Below are 22,768 nucleotides of genomic sequence, written 5' to 3' on the forward strand. Positions count from 1 at the left end.
TTTAAAAGATTTACTCATGCATACGCGCACCTCGTGACGCACGTGCGCATCTTAATGTCACTGTTGTCTCCTGATATGAGATATATATGTATCAACTTTCATTGACAAACGCCTGTTGGTGAAGGAGTAATGATCATTCATAATATTTATCATATATAAAAATTCAGTTTTTTTTAATTCAGATGGCAATATGGTGACGTCACAATGTCCGATCAGCTATTATGATATATAAAATCACATCCACAGCTCATGTGCTTTCAGAATATGTAATAAAAGTTATGGGTCACCTTTCATCCTAATGGGCTATAACTCATTAAAAAAAAGACATGATATAAAGCATATATTAATTTTGACGCACACGAACGCTCGCGTTATTACGCGCACACAAAAATATAATTACATAACATTTAACCATGACCTGAAGATTATACCCACTAAATATGATTCAGAAATCACGACTGATTAAGGTGATTATAGGGTCATCAAAGGCTGGACGAAAGAAAGATGAGGGGGGTAAGCAAAACCCTATATTTTGACATGATGACGTCATCAAAATGTAAAAAAATGCCACATATATGAAAGAGAATTGCCTCAGCTACAACATGCTCAAAGTTGGAAGACAATCGATCAAGAATAAGCGAGATACGCTCAAATGCGCATTTGCTAAAATTAGGTCATCGATAATATTCAGTTTGTTGAATTATTCAGATGGCAACATGATGACGTCATAATGTCTGATCAGCCATTATGACCTATAAAATCATATTTACAACTCATGTGCTTTCAGAATATGTAATAAAAATTGGGGGTCACCTTTCATCCTAAAGAGCTGTAACTGTATAAAATTAGGCCTGATTTTAGCAAAATTTCACTGTATATCGGCACTAATGCGCTCAAAGGTCACTATGTTTTGATGCGTGTGTACGGCATTGTTATTGGCCATAGAGTGATTGAAAAGATTGGAAACTTGTCAAAACAATGTCAGGAACCCAAAATGTGACAAAAAAATTAATTTCTAGCTTCCATACGTGCTGCGCGCGTAAAAATGCGCAAGCGTAGTGGTAAATTTCCCAAAATTTTTTGAAATGCTCAAAATGGCGTGAAACGTGCTCTAATTTAATCTAAATGTGATTTCGAGCATTTAAAAAGTTTGACGCACGTGTACGCGCACGTTATGACGCGCTCGCGTAAAATTAGGGTAAATTACATTTAACTTTGACTTAATGCTCAATTAATCATTTTCGAAATGGCAATTGGTGAGGCTGATATGATCGATAATGTAAAAACGCAAAATTGCGCATAGATCACGCATAACTGCGCACTTTGAAAACCTTATTGTGACTATTCCAGGCCAAGCTAAATGTTTGTTGAAGCGTGCATGTATGAATCTCGTGCCAATTTTTAGATATCGTGCTAACAAGAAATGGGGAAAAAAAAAAGATCTCTGACAATAACAAGAGGTGATCCGCTAGCGGAGCAGATCATCAAAAAACAAAACAAAAAATCCAAATTGACAAAGATGACAAAATCTTATAGAGTACTACAGTGTTACTTCACGATACCATGTGATACTTTTTGTGATGTGATGCGAGCTTTTTGTGTTTTTAGTGAATTTTGATGGTAAATTATTAGGTTTTTAAAATGCCTATTCCAGAAAGCCTATTCTAAACGGTAACCAATGTCCAGAGGGCGCCATTTTGTGTGGTGATGGCACGACTGTGGTACTCTATAGGACTGATATTATTAAGAAGTTACCAGTATGTTTATTCCCTGTAACTTGCAAAGTATATCACAATATTCACCACTTACATAAATAAAACTATATTACAGTTTCAATTGTAATATGGGATAGAATATAGATCTTAACTAGTCCTTTACTTCACCCTGTAGTTTAGTCCTACCAGCAATTGAATTCCAATTTTGGATCTTCAACAATCTGACAATGCAGATGGAACATTATGTACATAAAAGTTCAATATCACAATAATGATGATAAATTTCATTGATTTATGATGTACAATATTTAAAAATATTGCCATCTAGTATATTTCTCAAAGGTTCTCTTCCAAAGAATATAAAATATAAAGTATATATATAAAAGGATATAAAATAATTTTAAAGATTCTCACTTTTGGTGGTGTTTTATCTGAATTAAAAAACTGATTTAAAATAAAAACGTCCATTTTATGAAGTTGATTTTACGAATGGTCTTTGAAACCGATGACATCATCATCCACCAATAATTCCTGTAAAAAAGTCCGATTACGCATATTTTACAAAGTGATGATGTGTATTTTTATTAATAAAATCAAGTTGTTTTATTTATTTATTAACAGTTTGATCTTTTCTTCCATTTGTGGTATAATGATCGCTATATTAATGTAATAAACCTAACCAGACCAACAAACTACCAACACAAGTGTCGTCGGATTGAGCCAACATGTTTATGATGACGAACGAGAGTGTTAGGATCAGCAGCTTATTGATACCTTGAATGCTAGATGTGATCGCGAAATGCATGTAAACAACACAATTCGGCGATCTAACGACTAGAAAGAACATGATAGAAAGGTCCATAAAACATACTGATGTTGGAATAAGAGTTAAAGTAATATTTTGTTAAGTGGAAGAATGCCAGCAATTAAAATAATTTGGTTTTTATCGAACGTAAATTCAGCCAGGCTCTAGCGTGGTATTTCCACGCTGCTGCACTGTCGGTTCATGCTACAGTAGGCTTGGCTGCCAACAGCCTATCGTTGCTCAATGGCAGGGGACAGCTAGGCCTAGGTATTGGAAACTGACACCCGATCTAGTTTACAAATTTTTCAGTTTACGAACACCCCTTAGTTCCAAAGGGGTACGTAAAATAGACGTCTTACTGTATATGGGAGGTAGACATATTATTGCTGAATAGTTCATGATAGTAGGCCATATGGTAATTATCATTAAGTAGACATGTTCAAATCTTGAAATCCTTAACAAGAAATTTCTTTCACAAGTAGCCAATGTCGTTTCCATGGAGCCTACCACATTATGTTATACTGTAAGCAGGCCTAACATGAATTTTAGGTAGGTGTTCCAAAAAGTGTTTCAAGATCACTGCTCCACTAAGGAATCCTTGTTTAATACCGAACAATTGAAATGAAGGTTCTAAATGTTATTACAATTTCTTTTCTTGTTTTTGATTCCTGCATCCCACATAAATTTAATGTACTAACAAACATTGCTTAGGTCTTTAAAACATTGAACAAAATGTAAAGGCTTAAAGACAGCACCATAATTTATTTTAAAAGTTACATCGAACAGCAATGCAATGCCAGTTACATGATTTAAGATTTGTGCAAACATGTAAAAAAATATTAAAAGGAATAATACAATGCTAATGCACAACATTAATATCCATTTCAGTTATATTTGTAGGGATAGAAGTTTTCTTTAACTTCATCAGCAAAGAATACTAGTGTAATTTAAAAAAATAATAAAATAATGTCCTATCCATGACAGGTTTTTATCCTTAAGAAGCATAAATATGCTAACTTCTATAGTAGATTATGAGTATTTATGGTAAATGGGAATTTATATTTATTTATTCATGTTTTTAAATATTTTTCCAGCAAATATCAGAAAGTATAGCCTGAGGTTTGTAATTGTGCATCCAAACTGAAATTTATTTAAGATATTTTTTTAAGATGTAAGCACTTGAAGAAGAAAAAAACAGCTGGATTTTGAATTTGTTAATATTCTAATTTTTAAAATTTTTCTGCAATACTGTGTGACAGTCCTGTAGATTCACTTTGCAAGAACTCATTTTGTAATCTAATATATGGATGAAACAAAATTTTAAAAGGATACTTCAATTATGAAAAAAAACATTTTGAGCTTGGATTTTATAGCTTTTTACAATCACAATCAAATACAATGCCAGATTGTATTAAAGTTCAAAGGTAGTTCTCATCTTATTGTTTTGTAATATTAAAAAGAAGGCCCTCTACCCTTATTCAAACAAAACGTGGCATAGATATATAATCATGAAGTTTGATGTTTAAAGGGACGGGACTGTATTTCTATGAGCACAAGTGACTAAAGAATTGGAACAAAAACCAAGTGTTCGAATGCACACAGGGTCCTGGATCCAACTTTATACCATTATACCATTTTTTTGTTTGACAATTTGGAGTCATAGAATAGAAGTTCAAAGGTCAGCATTTTAAGTAAACAAAAGGTACATAAAAGAAAGTCAGTTATTGAACTCCCACGCAGCTTTTTCTATATATTATAAAGCACAAAACCAATATAGTAAAAGATTCTTGCTGCTATACCACTGGCTTTCATAGGTTAAAGGTTGTATGGCCCTATGTACATTTTTATTTTCTAAAAGGGAATGTTAAGAGATCTACATTGGAAATGTTAAATGTAAACTCTGTAGTGTGTTTTAAACTAATAGTACGCAAAATCTTAATGCAATTTTACCTATTTAAAATTTAAATTCATATAAATTCATAGTATTGTAATTTTTATATCAAATCAATTTTAATGTAAACCTATACTGTACTACATATAATTGAATGTTGTTTTTTATAATCAGAACCAGTAATAAATTTTCTTCCCTTTTTTTCATAATGGAATAAATACCTTCTCACAACATGTGATTCGCCTTGACCTTAGTTTAACCCCAGTTCTAACCAGAAGCCTTTGAAGTCTTACTCTATGTTCTGTGTTGCCTGCCCAGTAGGTAACAAGTACTACAGTTTGTGTTCTAATGAACCAAATGCTCAGATTGTCGTTTATTTTGATCAAATTGGACGGCGACAACTGTTCATATTTGTTACGTTTATTTACGTTATATATTTTTCTTGGTGCTGAATCTCTCACTCATGGGTGTGGTGTCGTAAAGAGCTTGTTTCTGGTACAAGAACATTTTTACCCTCCAGACTACTTCACCAGATGTTTGCAAGACATTTGAAACAGGTAAACTTACTCCAGCTTTTGAATCAATGTTTTTTTTTTGACTGAAATGCTAGATGGATGAATGGCATTCTCAGTGCATATCATATTCCCTGTAATGATGAGCTCAGGCCTAGCATGTGCCTAGTTAGATTGCAATTTAAGTTTCAACAATTGTATTGCAAAGTACTAAACTCCAATCCCGTTATAGATGCTCTCTTGTCCACCTTAATTTCAGACCCTGGAAAATAGTACCAGTAATTTTGCAAGTGATGTTTTATGGTTTGAGTCGTTATTATCTGTTGTTTGGCAAAGGTATACTCTTCGGATTACAGCCATTTTGTTGTTAAAGTTTACTTTATCTTTATAGTATCATTCTTGATATGTACAATTTGACATGTATTTCATGCAACTGCAATAAATATAGTATGGTAAGTACAGTATATACAGTGTATGCATACATAAGTTAATACTGAGAATTTATAGCATGGATTTCTTTAACTTTTACTTACGGTACTTTTGTAATACTGTCAAAGTGGGAGAAATTATTTATATAGTTTTTTTTTTCTATGCCAGTTAAAATTTTAACTGAGAAAAACTGTTTTACTTTGAGCCAAAGATACTTTATCAAGATAAATTATTTTTCTACAGATGCAAGTGATAAAAAGAATTAAATAATAATAATGATTATGCACTTCATCACAGGGGTAATCAAGATGTAGGTGTTGAGTAGATTCATGGAAAGCATGAGGTATTAATATAAATTAATGTAAAGATGGTTGCTAGCCGACGATTTGTTTAATCTCCCTCAACTTCTCGTTGAGAAAAGCAACTTTCATTTCGCAGGCGTTCTTTCTCACTTTCATTTTACAGATAATGTCATTAAAGATTGTATTAACAAGAAGAGATTAAATAACAAGATAATCAATTGCCGGTAAGCCCTATCTTAAGAGTGGGATTAGACGCTGTTAGGCACGCTCCCTTTCGCCGTCTGTTCTAGGCTTCTTATCTACCTGCAGAACAGGCCTGACTCCTGAGTAATATCATACAAACAAATTATATTCCCAGGAGGAGCTATGTAAAAACCTTGCTTTTTGAGTAACAGTTTGTAGAATCTGATAAGGGTGAAGGTACAGTGATCATAGGATCATTAAAGTGCAAATGGTGAAAATTAATGCAATACTCAAAGCGTCAGATCACCCAAGTAAAAAAGTGCACATGTGGTAGAATCAGCTGAACATGACATTAATAGACTTAGGAATAAATGATTACTCTACTCTGGTGCATAGAAAGGTGAGGTGATTTTAGGTCAAGGTCCTATTAACCTGAGATTATTATGTCAACAGGCAGGGTTCTTGAAACATTGCCTCTCGAACCGCATTTCCATAATTCCAGCATGTTCGCATGAACCATTTGTGTTGAACTTATTTAAATCTTTTTTAAATTTATCATCCGTTAACAGTATATGCCACATAAAAATGGAAATGCGCATACTTACCATAGATTTAATTTGTGTTAATATTTCTTTAATTAATCTGTTTTCCATGAAATGTGAGATAGAAAATAATAATTTGCATTTAAAAATGATAATTTCCAAACTTCAGCAGGCCTAAAAAACCCAAGCTATTCAGTTAGAACTTCAAAATATTAAGGAAGTTGAAGAAGACATGATTTATTAAACTGTAAATGGTATAGAATATGGTGTTTATTTTTATAGTCAAAGCTTATTTTATTTATTCTTTAGAATTTTACTTGTAACATAGAGAATAAAAATATTCAGTAGGCTAGTCCTAAACACAGGTTTAGTGGTGTGTTCTAGTAGTAAGTCTCCATTCAACATTCACAAGCATTCAAAGTTCAACCAACATTTAGTTGTAACAGCACACCTACATCTATATTTTATTACTGAAATTTAACCTTGCAGAAAATTTATGATTTTCCATGACAGTACAGTAAATGAATTGAATAAGTGCAAAGGTGATAAGAATTGTCAATTCTCAGAAGTGTTAATTATTCGTTGAATGCTGATCAATTTAATTGGTTTGAAATTTTTACTTTTTTTGTTAATTTAGAGTGATTTTTGTAAAGTTACTCTAACTAGTAGTCACCTTACAAAACTGCTTCAGACTAACTAAAAAAAAGTTTAATCTAAATTTTCTGAGCTCTGCCATGTTGTAAGCTAAAAAATCTCTCCAAGCATGGTGCCTCGCATGTAGACTCAAGTGTACAATTTTTACGCACAAAATTATGAGAACCTAATCCATGGTAAGGTGCATCTCACTGTACTTCAATTAGTAAAGTAACTAAAGAAAAATATTTATTTTAATACAAAAATAATAAAAAGAATAAATTTTTAAGATATTCAAATTACAAAAAAAAAATTAAAAAGATAAATTTTAGAGTAATTAAATCTTCGGAATTAATTACCTTACAACACTCTGAAATTTAAATCATTTCTGATGGTAACCGTCCATATTAGTTTTGCGAAAACAACTGCAAAAACATGATCACCAAGTAGGCTACCAATTTAATTGAATGTTTGTTGAGTTTTAAAGGAGTGTTTTTGATATATTTCTGTAAATTTATATTTAATTGGCTTGTCTTGTTTTCTGGTCGTTGACCTTAAAAAGCATATTCTTGGCATCGCATCGAACCCAAGACGACTCACTTGCCTTCATCAAGTCTCATTTCCGTCAAAGGTTCTGAAAAATGATTTTAGATCTGCGTTCTTTGGAGAAAATGTTACTCTTCATACTGGTTGGTGCCTGTGATTAACAGGTGTATTTAGTTCATTAAAGTTTAGGTTCTGTACAGCAGGTTTAGTATTGTTGGATTTCTAGTGAAACACAGAGATCTAATATACAGTAAAGGGGCCTGTGATTGCATCATTCAACTTTACTGATACTCTCTAACTTCAGATTTGAAAATTTGTAAAAAGTAGATTCTTCCTATTGATTGACAGTTTGAAGAGATGAAGCCACTATATTAATTTGATCTAGAATTGAATATACATCAATGTAATACTTTGGTACATAAATTACCGAGGGGAGTGGATCAAACGGTACTAGTCAATCCCGTAATTTGTATGTCCTTCACGTTTAAAAAAAAAAGTCAACGATGAAAATCTGTTGAAAAGTGTCGACTCTGAATCGGAAGGTCTTAAGATGAATAATAACTCAGTCATCCTTCCTCCTCCCCTCAAAACAAGCCCTGCAAAGTATTTCGCCAAATTAACACTGTCACAGTCGAAAATGCAACCTGGGTTCGACGCTAGTCGCTACACAGCTTACAGATACGACGATCGTAGCTATAAACAAGGTAGGCTTAACAGTCGTTAGGAGTATGACATAATGATTTAACCTAGCAGGGATTTAGTGTAATCTACGGTAACCTAGAAACACGCAAAGTTAGCAAATTGTTTCTATAAACCTACTGCAGATACTAGAATTAAGAATTGTATCATAGATTGGTTAAAATACAATATTTGTTTAATATACATAATACAATGTTAGTTAACATATTAGGCCTATATGAGCTACGATGCATAGACTAAAATTATAGTTATGCCATGTACTTTTAGGCAACGAAAGGTAGCTCTACTGAAAAATATTGTTTAATTCACCTGGATGATATCAGATTTAATATAATTTAGTCTAATAATTTAGAACATTAATGTATGTCATCTTTTTGCAATCATTCTGTATGATATTCTATCATTTTTACAAGAGTTCTGGGATACCATATCAGATTTTAAAAAAAGAAAAATAAGTGGCTCAAGGAATGTGTAGGCAAAGCATTATTGTAAGCTGTGAACAAATATATATAGGGTGTCATATAAACAAACAAAATAACAATTAAAATTCCAGTATAAACATAAAGCTACCCTGAATTAGTACTTAGTTATTGAATGGTAAACCCATATAATACACAAATTTTGGCATGGGTTCCCCATGAATCATTCTTTAATTTATCTTTTAAATTCATTTATAGTTCGTAATTACAATATGATTACAACACATATTTATTTTTATTAAATTTAAATATGCTCTGATATTAGTGCAATAAAATAAGTTTCTAGAGACAGGTATTTTAATGTTATAATGACATTGAAACAAAATGTGTAAACATTTTCAGCAAGTAATGTAGAGATATAATAGGTTTCTTCAATACCATCTGAAAAGTCAAGCTGTGAGAGCGAGACAAAACTGTTATAGCAGCGAGTACCTATTGTATTTTATACCGTATATATGTATTAGACCAAGAATAAGAATATAGCACTCTAGACTAACTTAGTAGATGAAATATATACTACGGTGCTACATTTCTTATTTTCCTGATATCATTATACGACCAACACGGTAATACTTCCAATTACATATTGTATATTTTTTGTTTATTTGAGGAAATCTAGTTTGTTTAATCTTTGGATACATTATTTAACTTTCATGCTTAAACCTCTTGAAGTAACCATATATTGCAAACCTAGAGAAAGTTCACGTACTATGTAAAAGTTGATGGAAATATGATCATGGTAGAGCTTCACTTCAGTTTTTATATTTACTAGTATTACATATAAATAAAATAATTATAATTAACCATACTTTGAATCTTATAACCGTAGGCCACAAGATATGAGTTTGGTGTGCTGATTGCATAGGAATTCGATTGCTTTATTTCTTTATATTTGTTTAGCTGTAGGTTTCAGTAATAGATTTTGAAGCCTGATGTCATATATCATTAAGGTGTGACAGTGTTTCTGTATTAATGTCGAAATTTAATAGACTTTTGCTTCAGGTTGTATATTAAGGAGAAAAATGAAGAGAAATATCAATTGTTAAGTTGTCTGATGAAATTTCATTTTGAACATTGGATCTTGAATTGCAATTTTTGTACTGTATTATTGACATTATTTAATAGATATACTGACTACTATATCATGAGTTAAAAACTAAAATTCCATATTTGAATTGATGTATGAATTTGTATATTTAAATAAGTTATTAACTTACAATTAAAATCTGAGTAAGAAAAAAATAATTTCCTTTTTCAATTATACGGACATGTATATATTCTTTAAAATAGACCCTGGTAATCAATTTAAGAATTTTTTTAGACTAAGTAATATCTGTAAATCAAAGAAAAATATTGTTCGATCCTGATGGCAGGCAGTATATCTTTAAATTAATTTTGTAAACTATAATTGCAGTGGAATTGTATGTATAAACTGCTTACAATTCATATTTAGTAAGATGTTATAATGTACTGTATCTCGCGTTTAAGGCAAGGTTTAATATAGCAAAACTACGATCGAAAAACAGGGCATCATCTTATATGCACAACCTACAAATTTTGGATTTTTAAAATCATGTTTCCTCGTTTGTGCGGATCGTCCGTACCAAGCATATTTACTACTGCATCGAAGCTACTAAAATGTTAGGTCTATGAATGAATGCAGTTTTTAAAAAGGGGAAAAAAGATTTTGATAAACATTCGAAATCTCATAAAATGGTATTATTTGGAAGATTAGCCCTTCTTTTGGCTCTGTTTGTAGCCAGCTTGTTGCAAGAATTATGCCCGACATACAAAAATCGTTCTAAAATCTACTAAAACTAGGGGGTCGTCTTATATGCAGGTCACCTTATACACGAGTATATACGGTACTGTACTTAAGTGTTCGTATTTATTGTTGATGTTGTGGAAAAAAAATATCTTGCAATCATTTACTGGTACTTTTAATTGGGGGATAAATTGACGTTAAATTTGACAAGTAATCAACGTTTATAGTTCGTAAAGTTAGAATAATTTTCAAATATTTTAAACATTGATATTGTATCAAATATTATAGAGAGTTTTCTATATCTTGAACACAATTTGAATCATTTCGCAAGACTTGCAGTTGATAAGTCCAGTAGGGTTCAGATAAGGTCATGAAGCACTGGACATAGCTATGTCAATAAAATCTATCAGCAAGTGTCCATTCTCATTGGCTACACTCTCTGTACTCTGCCCAGTTGCTGCAAATGCAAATAGTTGCTAATGACCAGTTACTAAGCAACTCATTGGGTCACATCAGGTCATTGGCTAGATTTACACATTAACTGCTCAGAGGAAAAATATCAAGTCTTTGGTGAATAATAATGACAATGACAGAATCTAGAGATGATTATGAGTCCATGTTACTTAGCAACATCAGAGAGGTCAATAGTTCATAGTGGTGAGAGCACTGATGTCCAGTGTAATGGAATGTTGTGGTTAAAACAGTGGTTGAAGAGTTCAACCAACCCATGAATAAACAGACTGACCAATGAAAATAATCTTTTGGTTTTTCTCCAAACACCTGTAAATGCATGTATATTTTAGGGTGTGACATTGACAAAAATTAAGCTTATAATCCAAAACATGGCTTTTAAAACCTTATAGAGTATGTATGTAGGTATGTATCAGTAAAATGAGACATTAAGACAGTCCTTTATGAATTGGAAGGTGGCAGTGAATTGAAATAAGCAAAACCTAGAGTGATTAAACCTATGATAAACAGATAACGAGTAAACTGTCAATTGTGTGTGTAAACAAGGGAAGAATAAACATGAGAAAGTAGAGATGTCACTGTTTATAGGAGTAAAACAAAAATGGATGGTAAAAACAATATGAAAAAAAGTGTTAAAAGTTGTTAAAGAATGAATAAGTAATAATGTACACAGTAGGCATAGATATAAACAAAAATATAAATATATAGATTTCAAATAAAGTTGTAAAGTATGCTCTTGAGTGAATATTCTATTATTCGGATTGGTTCCACACACAAAAAAAAAATTACAACCTAAATTAACACTTTATTAAATCTTTGTCTTGACTTTATTTTAATCCATTTTTAATATCACAGACGTTCATGGAAATGTAGCTAGTTGTGGGATCAGCTTCTTGCTAATTGTGTTTCGCGGAATTTTGAAAGGTGCAAGCTGTCAAGTTTTCATGATTATTTAAACCTTCAGTCAAGATTATCATACCCTTTTTTTTTTAAGAACACATTTTAAAAGAACACTGAGGCTAAAATTGCTTTAAAAATAAGAACAAAATAAGAACAAATTGAGGCTGAGATAAAATGAGGTTTTATTTATTATTTTTAATAGAAAAACCAACAAATCTTGATCTGTACTTTATGTGCAGTTGGTGTAATATCGTCTATAGCACAGTACAGTAATACAATAATAATTTTCTCTCTGTGAAAAGTGTGTAAAATAAGGACAAAGTATGAACATTTTGAGTTTGAAATCAGCAAAAAAATAAGAACACTGAGCCTTGGAAAAATTTTAGTGCTTCTTTGAAGTATATGAAAAAAATATGTAAAATATATATCAAATAAATATATGTTGAGTATTTGTGTTTCATCATCATATTTTTTTAGCATAATACTCTTTAGTTTTATGCTAACTACTGTGCCAACTTTCTACTCGGCTAGATACTTTAGAAGAGAAGGCATTAAATTTAATGATAACTTTACATAATACCTTCATTACAGTAGTTTATTTGTTCACCCAATATTCAGAACATAGAAATTTCACACAAGATTAAGGATTACAAAATGTGCATGTTTTCATACTGTAGCTTAAATTACAATCGTGAGTAATAAAAGGCAATGTTTGGTCTATGCACGTACCTTTTAAACTAAAAGAAACATGTTAAAATAAACTCATTGAAATGAATGATTGGTGGCGTTTGGCAAAGTGGTCTAACTTTAGCCACTGCCCTACCCTACAGTATAAATAACTCTGATTGAACAATATAATAATATTAATAATAATAATAATAACAGAAAAAGAACATATAGTTTACACAAACACGAATAATGAAATTAATTTTCAAGAATTTTTATAGTATGACAATCTAAAATTTGTTTAATTCTAAATATATTTATACTATTTAATTTGTATATTTTAGGGATGTTAGTATTAGAATGTTTCACGATTATGTCTCTTTTTGTTCATGTAAAGCGCACAGAGGCAACTTTCTTGTATTATGCACCATATACAGTAAGACATACATTATTATTATGTAATTTAGAAAGTTGCTTCAACTTTGTTTTATTGTTTTCATTGATAAAATTAATTGCACTGATTGTGTGGCTGAAAGTAAAAATGTCATTAACCATGCAGTCCAATTTTTCAAGCAGAGTTTTTTTTTTGAGTCATTGATTATATTTGTAATTTAAAGAATGTGCCAAGAATAGAGAATGGACGCATATCATTCACCGCTTATAATCTGCAAAGCTGTTGTCTCTATTCTACTTACACCCTCTGTTTAAATTTTCAAAGATGAAATATAGATATAATGATCTAATTATTGTTTTTTCTTCAGGATGTTATTGGATTTTAGTAAGTTTATTAATTATAATTATTTATAATAATTTAATTTAATGTAGTTTATAACTGGAAATATGAATTTACAAAATGAAGTAATATTGGCCTGGGAAATAAGCCAGCAAGCTTGCTAGATTTATTACATCTACGCAGTAAATATTTAGTAGGTTTAGATTTTGAAATTGTACGCCGAAAAGACGAACAATATACTGTAGCTGGTAGTTTCCAACGCATTATACAATATGTTGTACTCTGTTGGTAAGAATTAAGATTTTTGTTGAGACTAAATAATTTGTACAGTATCTCAATTTGGTTGAATGTTTACTAATGTTGTTACATTAGATAAAACATTTCGGTAATAATGTTTCTGGAAAAAAAACCATAAAAATTGGTATACAGAATGTTTGGGCTCAACTAAATAGTATATTTTTTCTTCACACAAAATAATGTAAGGCAGGATTAAAATTGGTTTGTGAAGTAAATGTTGTTATTACTATTGTTAATAGTGTTGTTATTGTTATTAAATTGTTGTTATTACTATTGTTATTGTTGTTAAATTTTTATTATTACTATTGTTATTATTGCTTTTATTGTTATTAAATTGTTGTTATTACTAATTATTATTTGTTTATTCAACAGAGGATGAATGCCTAGCGACAGCACCCATCATGTCCAGCCCACAAACAATTCAGAAACCAACGTCCACACAAAGCTCGCCGCAGCAGAACTCTACGTGTCAAGTCTGTGGTGACAAATCCTCGGGGTTTCATTATGGCGTATTAGCGTGTGAAGGCTGCAAGGTGCGTTTATAACTTCTTTTTTCTCATACATATATAAATGTCAATAAATGTATACTGTGTAGAAACAGTGTAGCAACAGAATAGTTGTCAAGATTGGATTTATTTAGAGGATCTTCAATTAGTTTTATTACTTGTAATATGTAGTTAGGAAGTATTAAAATATTCAGCATCAATTAGAAAAGTTATTTATCGTCGTAATTGACCTTGTGGGCATATTTCTTATTTTATAAGATAAAGATGATTTAGAAGGCAATGTACATATGTAGAATAGTTGTATAAATGTTCAGGTTTTTGAAAAATGATTTAATTATATACTGATAATTATTATTCATTTTTATCTTTGTTTTTGCATCAGGAAACAAATTTCTACAATGTAAAGAGCAAAATTAAACATAGAATATCATTTTGATGATATAATAAAAACCATATAATGATGAAAAACAATCATTGTTAATATTTTTTTACTAACAGATGGAACTTGTAACATTCAAGTTCAAAAGGTGTACATTATATATAATACTATATTAAATATATCCTGATTACCCCTAAATTTAGCATCAACGTCATTTTTCATTCAATAAAAATATAATGTTGATAATACAGGCCTGTAACCAGGGGTGTTTCTGTGATTAGGCTTAACAACCTTTGTGGGCAACACCTTCTGATAAACCAAACCCTCTTCTATTGCATAAAAAAAAAACCTAAATTCAATTCTTCATGCTAGAATGCTTCAACTCCAAGGGACGTCAGTTTTACTGGTAAATTTACCCATATAAATTTGGCAATTCGCGCAGTGTGAGGCGTTACCCCTTTTGGGTCGGGTTTAATAAAACACCACCACATGTTCATAACCTAGGCCTAAACAGGAATGATGTTCATTTATTGAAAGAGGGTCTGCTTAGACTACCTACTACCTAATCAGTAGTTTGTTTTTTTTTACAAACTCAAAATTTGTATTGGTTGGCTGGTTATTTTTACCAGTAAAATTGAGGGCTAAAACGGCTTCTGGAGAACACTGGATGTTTCCATCTTACCCCAAAATATCTTTTACCCAAGATCTCACCATGGCACCTACTTCTAAAAACACTTTCCACCTCAACCCCTAAAACAGAATTCTGGTTACGGACATGATACAGTGTGTAAAGGTTAATTGCAGTACTTGTGATGTTTAGGCAGAATCAGATGATGAATGCTGATAATAATTAACTGAAATTTAAACATACTGAAAATAAGAACATGAAGAGCATTTATTCTATGATGTATTCACAGATGCTATTAGCAATGAAAATGACAAGTACGAGTTGCTGGGAATAGAAGGCACATTTTATTATTTTAAGAAAAGCTGTTATAACTTTCCTAGGGCCAGAATCCCCTTAACTGAAACCTGACACACCTGTGTAGTCTGCCCTCCCTGTATATCTTCTTAAATTTCCTAAGCTTAAAATAATTTGTATGTTTGATATTGGGGCTCGGGTCTAACAAGCCTACTGTGGGTTATAGATGTTTGAGTAGCCTATAATTAGCCCAGCCCAAGCTATCTGTGGATTACAGTATAGATAATTCGAGTAGGCCTACAGATCCAAGAATATTAAGCATTGCTTGGTGGGTCATAGATCTTTTGAGTACTAGCTCAGCCTTCCTCATTACCGATTCCAGTAGAGGATTTTTGCTTATCTTACAGGAAATGTATTATTCTACCAGATGTGTAGTTTAGGCATCTCAATTGTACTCTAGTCTATGCAATAATTGAACCCATGTTTCACTTGACTTAAGTTTAATATATAAAAAAGTACAACCTTCAGATTTTTTTTGTGCATTTTACACTGTAAACTTTTAAAACTACTGTTTGCATGTTTTTCTGCAGGCCTTTAGTCACATTCTTAAAGGATTAATAAAGTTTTAGTTTACGTTGAATGTAGGAAAAAATGGCCCTGGTAAAAATGGACCCAAATGACAGGTAGGTAAAAATGGCCCCAATAATAAAATTCTGCCATTTATATTTTACTTTTTGTAGGAATTACATATTCATAGATAAAAAAAAATTAAAATAAACATTTTTTTTAAATTTATATGTAAAAATTCCCATTTAAAAAATACCAACAAATTAATCAATAAATCAACATAAATCATGCATTTTTTAATACTGAAATAATTTAGTTGTGGCCAATTTCACGGAAACGAAATCGCAATTTTCCAAAAAAATTTTCACTTCAATGTGCGTATTGCTAAACCCCACAAAAATAGGTTATGAACATCAAGTTATTATTATTATTATTTTTTTTTCGTTTTTTTTTTTTTTTTTTTCATTTTTATTATTGTCATTTCGGGGGAGGTTTGTGTGGTTTAGCAATACACTTTAACCCTACCGTAATACCTCACTCTCATAATTACATGTCATTTCAATTCTTAAAATAATTGCCATATTTACAACTTTGAGTATATTTCGGTTTTCATTATTTAGTATAGTTCGAAAAAAACAAATTGGCTTTTTCTTTGAGTTACAGTTTGCGAGCATGTATGATTATGATGAATTTAAAAAGAAAGATTCAGAAAAAATAAGCATAAAACAACTTTCACATAATTAAGACCTTACTTCTTCTTAAAATGTGTTACTTTATTAATTATCATAGGTATGTGGCCCAAACAATACATTTAAATACATAAACTATGAAACAAATATTTAACAGAATACAGTGGCAACTAGTTAAACAGTATAATTGTGATAACAACAGGATATTTATTACTTATTTTTCTATGAACTATTTTATTCATTTCAATTTAATTATTTCTGCAAAAAGTGATAAAAATGGCAACTTATTTGACATTACCAGAAGATACTTTAAAGGAAAAAAAACTAAGTTATTTTAGTTTTCAAATATGCATATGGTTTATGTTGATTCATATGTTACAGGCTATTTTTCAGCATTTAAACATAATTTATTAAATTTTATAATTTGGGCAATTTTCTATTTATTGATTCTATTCTTGCTATTTTACAGTATTTAAAAATTAAAAAAAAAAATCATTTTTATTACTGAATTTTTTTTCATAGGGGCCATTTTTACCTACCTGTCATTTGGAGCCATTTTTACTGGGGCCATTTTTACCGGGGCAATTTTTACCAGGGCCAATTTTACCGGGGCTATTTTTGCCGCACACTGTTGAGGTATGCATAGCCTTGATACAAGATAACTTTATTGCTGTAATTGTAATGCAATTAGATACATACGCAATTTGATTCCAGTTACTCATGGACTTATACAAAAATACTAAACAAAATAAAGATTGTACTGAAATACAAAATAAAGTTAAAATTTCCATACACAGAATCAAAGATAAATGCACAGAAAATAAGAAAGAAATGTACAAATATTACAAAATTTGTAATAACAATGGTTTGTTCGTAACATTACAATACTTCATAATTAATGATGCACATAACCAAGTATCTTTTTATTTATATATATTGCATGAAATAAAAATTGAAATATAAAAACTTAGTATATTATTAAATATATGTTTACAACCAGATATAGTAAGTAAAGTAAAAAAAAAAAATGTTTCTCGTCGTAATATTTTAAAAAAAGGAGAATGTAGGCACCTTTTTTTTCCTTTATTTTTTTTTCCTGAGATGTTAAATCCAAGATGGCAAAATGGCAACAGCTACTACAAGGATACAAGGATACATAAAAAAAAAACATAAGATTTTACTAACAGTAACAATAATAATAATATTCGTAAATAAAACTATTAATAATAGCTGTGATGATATATACTATATCATCACAGCTGTCCTGCATTTATATATAAATATTATAATCAATTGATAAGTGATTAGATTGGTTGTCCCACTGCAGTTTCGAGGTTGGACTAGGAAGTTGCTACTAGTATTCTATTAATACATTGGTCATAATTAGGGGTCATATTTAAGGGTTGTATGTAGGTAAAAGGTAAAGGTAGGAGAATAACCCATAACTCACAGCATCATTGCACTGAATTGCCTATGGGTGTGGTCTGTCACTACCATCGCCATAAAGACGCGCTTATATCTTGTAGTTACATTTTCACTTAATTTTACAAGAGGACATACTATGAACAAAATTATGTCAAAATACATTTATGGAGAGAAGGAGTGGATCACATACTAATTATTATTATTATATTTAAGTTATGATATATTTGAATTAACTTGTTAATATTAATCAATACTGGCCACCCACACTAAAAACCTTCTACCTGATGTTTACTAATTGAATCCCTAATTCCACTACTACTACTACCTTTAATTTTACCAAGTAGACACAATGAAAGCAAATTATAAGAAGCACTGACATGATTCATACAATATTTAGGGCCTATATTGAGTTTTAATTCATAATAGTTGATCTGAAATTCTCATTAGGAAATGCTTATGAAACATCTCCTCAGCCACAAATGATCGAGAGAGAAATTTTAGCTGGATTTTCGTACATTTCAAAATATGAAAGGGGGAAAAAATTGGTGAGGCAGGGAAAATGAATGCGCGAGACGAGAAACTAGTATTTTTTTTTATTTGGCCTATTAGCTAAATTATTCAAAATACCATCAAACATGGTTTTCGCAGGCCTAGCTCTTGGTGGTTTTTCTCAAGATCAGGAATTTGTGCACTCTGATCAGTGACTTTCAAACCAGTATACATAGGTCAAGGATAGGTCGGGGTTTAAGAAAATCATAGTATGTTATCATAATATGATAATCATAATCTTTAATAGTTAATATTGGCAAAGTTTAATTGATCCGGTTTTGGTAATGTTGCTAGTAGAAGTGTCTATCATTATTAATTGATTATTGTCTATTTTAGATAAGTACAGTATCTACATTAGAAACTTATGATTCAGTGTCAAAATCCTGTAGCCAGTACCTATCGTAACTTGGACAATTAATTCTTACAATGTCTTGGTTATGGAAAGTCTGGGTTACAAAAAATTCAGGTTACAAAATGTCTACCAACTGATGGATAATAATAATAATAATAATGCGACATTAATATACTGTATAGCGCTATTTTGTTAAGAAGAAAAAAATATAGTAAATGTAAAATAAAAGTTAATAAATAAATAATAATAATAATAAGTGATATTTGTAAATAATGAAGTTTCATGTTTTCTATTATTGTATTATATGATACAGTATATCAAAATGTTTATTATTGTTAATTTTATTATATATATATAAATATAATATAAATATAACTTACATAAATTATAATTATAAAAAATCATATAATTATTAATTCATTTTTTAGTGATAATAGATTTGAACAAATCATTATTTACTGTCTTGATGCATGAACAATTCATAAATTACTTGCCAGTGTAATGGTCTATGTTTTAATGACCTATGTATGTGTCTGTTAATAGCCATAGCCAAACTATGATTTGTGTTGTAAAAACACATATCATAGTTTTATGACGTCATGTTTCTATTCCGAGTGTTTAACTATGCAAAATGTTATTATAATTTATATACAGAATGAGAATGCTTTTTCTTCTCTTTGTGCAAACTGATTATTTATTATTATGATTATTACTATTAAATTATTATTAAATTATATTATTATTTATTTGATTATTATGATTAAATGAGGCTGTTTTTGCAATTTTTCATTGTTGTTTTTGTCCTAAATAATTTTACTATACCATCATTTCTTATTTTACTGCCATTTCTCAATCTCTTCTATTCCAGGGATTTTTTAGAAGGAGTAGTAAACGAGATAAGGAATATACTTGTCGCCATGGCGATGGAACCTGTATAATTGGTCGTATGAATAGAAACAGATGCCAACATTGTCGATATAAAAAATGTTTGTCCGTGGGGATGTCAAGAGAGGGTAAGAATTATTGTATTTGTTATCGATGATTTTGTAATTTTCATTGTTCCTATTCACTATTATTGTTTCCTATATCTTATATTTCTTTTTATCCCAAAGCTGTACGATATGGTCGAGTACCGACTAGAAGTAAAGTTAAATCCCCCGGTGGTACTACGCGGAAAAAGAGCACTGACTCGGAATACAGTTTAAGCGAGAATGATGACATTCCACCAGTTGCCATGCCGATGAACGGCCATGAGACCCATTACGAGGTACCTCCACCAGTAAGGGACGAGTCACTACAGACAAAACAAGCTGAAATGTATGAACTTGTCAGCATGATTGCCTACGCTTTCCGTATTACATGTATGTATTCATCAAACGATATGCCATACCTCAGGGACTTCAATTATACTCAGGTAAGAAAATAACAATTGTACGTAAGTAACATCTACCAATTGAGTACCCCTCCATCCGAACAGAGTTCATGAATGAGAAAATTTATAATTCAGAGATTTTCCCAGTGTGCTAAAAGTAGGCCTACAGGGTTAGGTAGGCCTATGCCTTGCCATGGGAGCGAAATTGTGTCACAAAATATAACTTGGATTTTACTGTTTTCTGCAACAAAATAATACTTCACAGAAGTCAAAGTTGCCTGTGCTCACTGTGAAGTATTCATTTGAAGTGATTTCCGAATGAAAAAAATGACCACATAATGGCCAAAACGAGTGTTGTTATTCTTTTCATGAAGATCGCGAATCCATGCGTTAGTTAAAAACGATCATTTTTAATGACGTCATCGCTGCAAATTGGATTTGTAAAGTCGAGAGTTCGTAAATGGGAGGTTCCTAATTGGGAGATGTTACTGCATTATATAATATCCCTCCAATGATCAATCCAAAAATAAGAACTTTTGGTAATAGTTGAATTTTTCATTAAGATTTTTTCGTAAGAACATTTGTGTTTATCAGGGTATTGATGACTATGCTTTAATTGATAATTGATAGCTATATGTCTTTGCTTGCTATATCATCATAGCTGTCCTGCATTTATATATAAATATTATAATCGATTGATAAGTGATTAGATTGGTTGTCCCACTGCAGTTTGGAAGTTGGACTAGGAAGTTGCTACTAGTATACAGCTATTAATACAGTGGTCATAATTAAGGGTTGTATGTAGGTAAAAGGTAAAGGTAGGAGAATAACCCAGAGCATCATTGCGCTGAATTGCCTATGGGTGTGGTCTGTCACTACCATCGCCATAAAGACGCGCTTATATCTTGTAGCTACATTTCACTTAATTTTACAAGAGGTCATACTATGAAAAAAATTATGTCAGAATACATTTATGGAGAGAAGGAGTGGATCACAGAATAGATTATGTTCTGACCTGTCTTGAAAACGAAAAATAGATGATCCCTTTAAGCTATATACGTTAATTTTAATTATTATTTAGCCAATATATTATTATTAAATATAATAACATTGCACTTGTATCATTCAGGTAGTCATCTAATATATACAAGCTTGTGAAGCCTGTAGATGAATTGAACACTGCATTGTTGTTGCAAGAATATTATTAAGTTTGTTACTTCACAGGACAATCCCCAGCTAATGGTAGGCGAGGTTGACCTTGCTAATCGCCGACGCTGGATGCAGTTTACGGAACTGATTGACCCCGCCGTAAGTGGCCAAGTAGAATTTGCAAAGGCAGTCCCCGGGTTCCGTAATTTGACGCAAGAAGATCAGCTGCTCCTGCTAAAAGGTAGTTTCTTCCAAGTGTGGCTGCTTCGAATTTCACCGTTATTGCACCAAGTCGAGAATCGTATGCACACGGGGCAGACATTGTCAGTTATCTGGGAACAGCTGATGATTCTTCTTCCACGAGAACTGTTTCACGCAATGTATGTATTCGCAGACGAGATCAACCATTTTGGCCTATTAGAAACCGAATTAGCTTTATTCTGTTCTGCGTTATTAGCACAACGAGGTAAGACAAATTTTACATTTGTTTTTAATTCTGCAATGCCTATATTTGAATTACGTGTAACACTGTTGAAATTATTATTTTGAAAAACTAGGACCTTTTATGAATTTGTTAATGTATTTTATATTTCTCAGTAGTGGAACAAGGGGATGGCGAATGGGGAAGACCAGTTTAGTAAAAACCATATCCATGTCAACAAAAACATTAACATATTTGTCCTTAGCATCTGTATCCTTGTTATGATCAACATTATTGTTATCATTGTCATCATTATCATCATCAGTCCTGTAACTGAGAATTCTGGAGGATCCTATAAAAGCCAGAGGCGTGGGGAGCCACCGTGCTAATTTTTTATTTGTGCATTACTGTATAATAATAACATAATTCAAGTGTTATTTTTCCTCACTAATTAAGGACACATGTAAATAATTCTTCAATATTTTATTTAAGAATTTTCATAGTAAAAAGTATACAAATCAGGAAATAATTATGTTAATCTGAATCTTAATAGATGTTTATAAATTTTTTGATCTCTTCAAATGAAACAATAATTTTTTCAGGGTTTTATACAGAAAGTATAAATCTTTTCTTTATATAAAATTACAAATATAAAGTTTAAATTCTAATTTAACTGAACTTGTTTTTTTGATGCGATTTTGTAAATTTACGATATTATTCCACTTTTACAGTCAGAACGTGTATGTTTGTGTATGTTCTCTTTCTAAATAGAAGTTTAAGTGCATATAAGTACCACACATGTTTGTAAAGGATTTTCTAGATTCGTAGTCATATTTGGGGAGAAAAACATAAAAAATATTAGAATTTTA

General features: G+C 31.0%; 1 protein-coding gene across 5 annotated transcripts in view; it reads left to right on the forward strand.

Annotated features, from left to right (window-relative positions):
• Nucleotides 1–22,768, forward strand: part of LOC117100519 (nuclear receptor subfamily 1 group D member 2-like) — a 49,537-nt gene that overhangs the window by 9,154 nt on the left and 17,615 nt on the right. For 2 of the 5 annotated variants that reach the window (XM_033240262.1, XM_033240260.1), the window contains exons 2-5: nt 13,941–14,101; nt 19,826–19,970; nt 20,070–20,371; nt 21,554–21,944. In XM_033240262.1, the coding sequence (XP_033096153.1) occupies nt 13,941–14,101; nt 19,826–19,970; nt 20,070–20,371; nt 21,554–21,944 (999 nt within the window). Of the gene's footprint in view, nt 1–4,899; nt 4,969–8,142; nt 8,263–13,940; nt 14,102–19,825; nt 19,971–20,069; nt 20,372–21,553; nt 21,945–22,075; nt 22,416–22,768 lie in introns of those variants that run through there. The other 3 variants (XM_033240264.1, XM_033240263.1, XM_033240259.1) reach the window with 3 other exon arrangements.

The sequence above is a fragment of the Anneissia japonica genome, unplaced genomic scaffold (genome assembly GCF_011630105.1).
Source record: "Anneissia japonica isolate Jap-2015-1 unplaced genomic scaffold, ASM1163010v1 scaffold685_len2926416_cov193, whole genome shotgun sequence".
Taxonomy (NCBI): Eukaryota; Metazoa; Echinodermata; class Crinoidea; order Comatulida; family Comatulidae; genus Anneissia; species Anneissia japonica.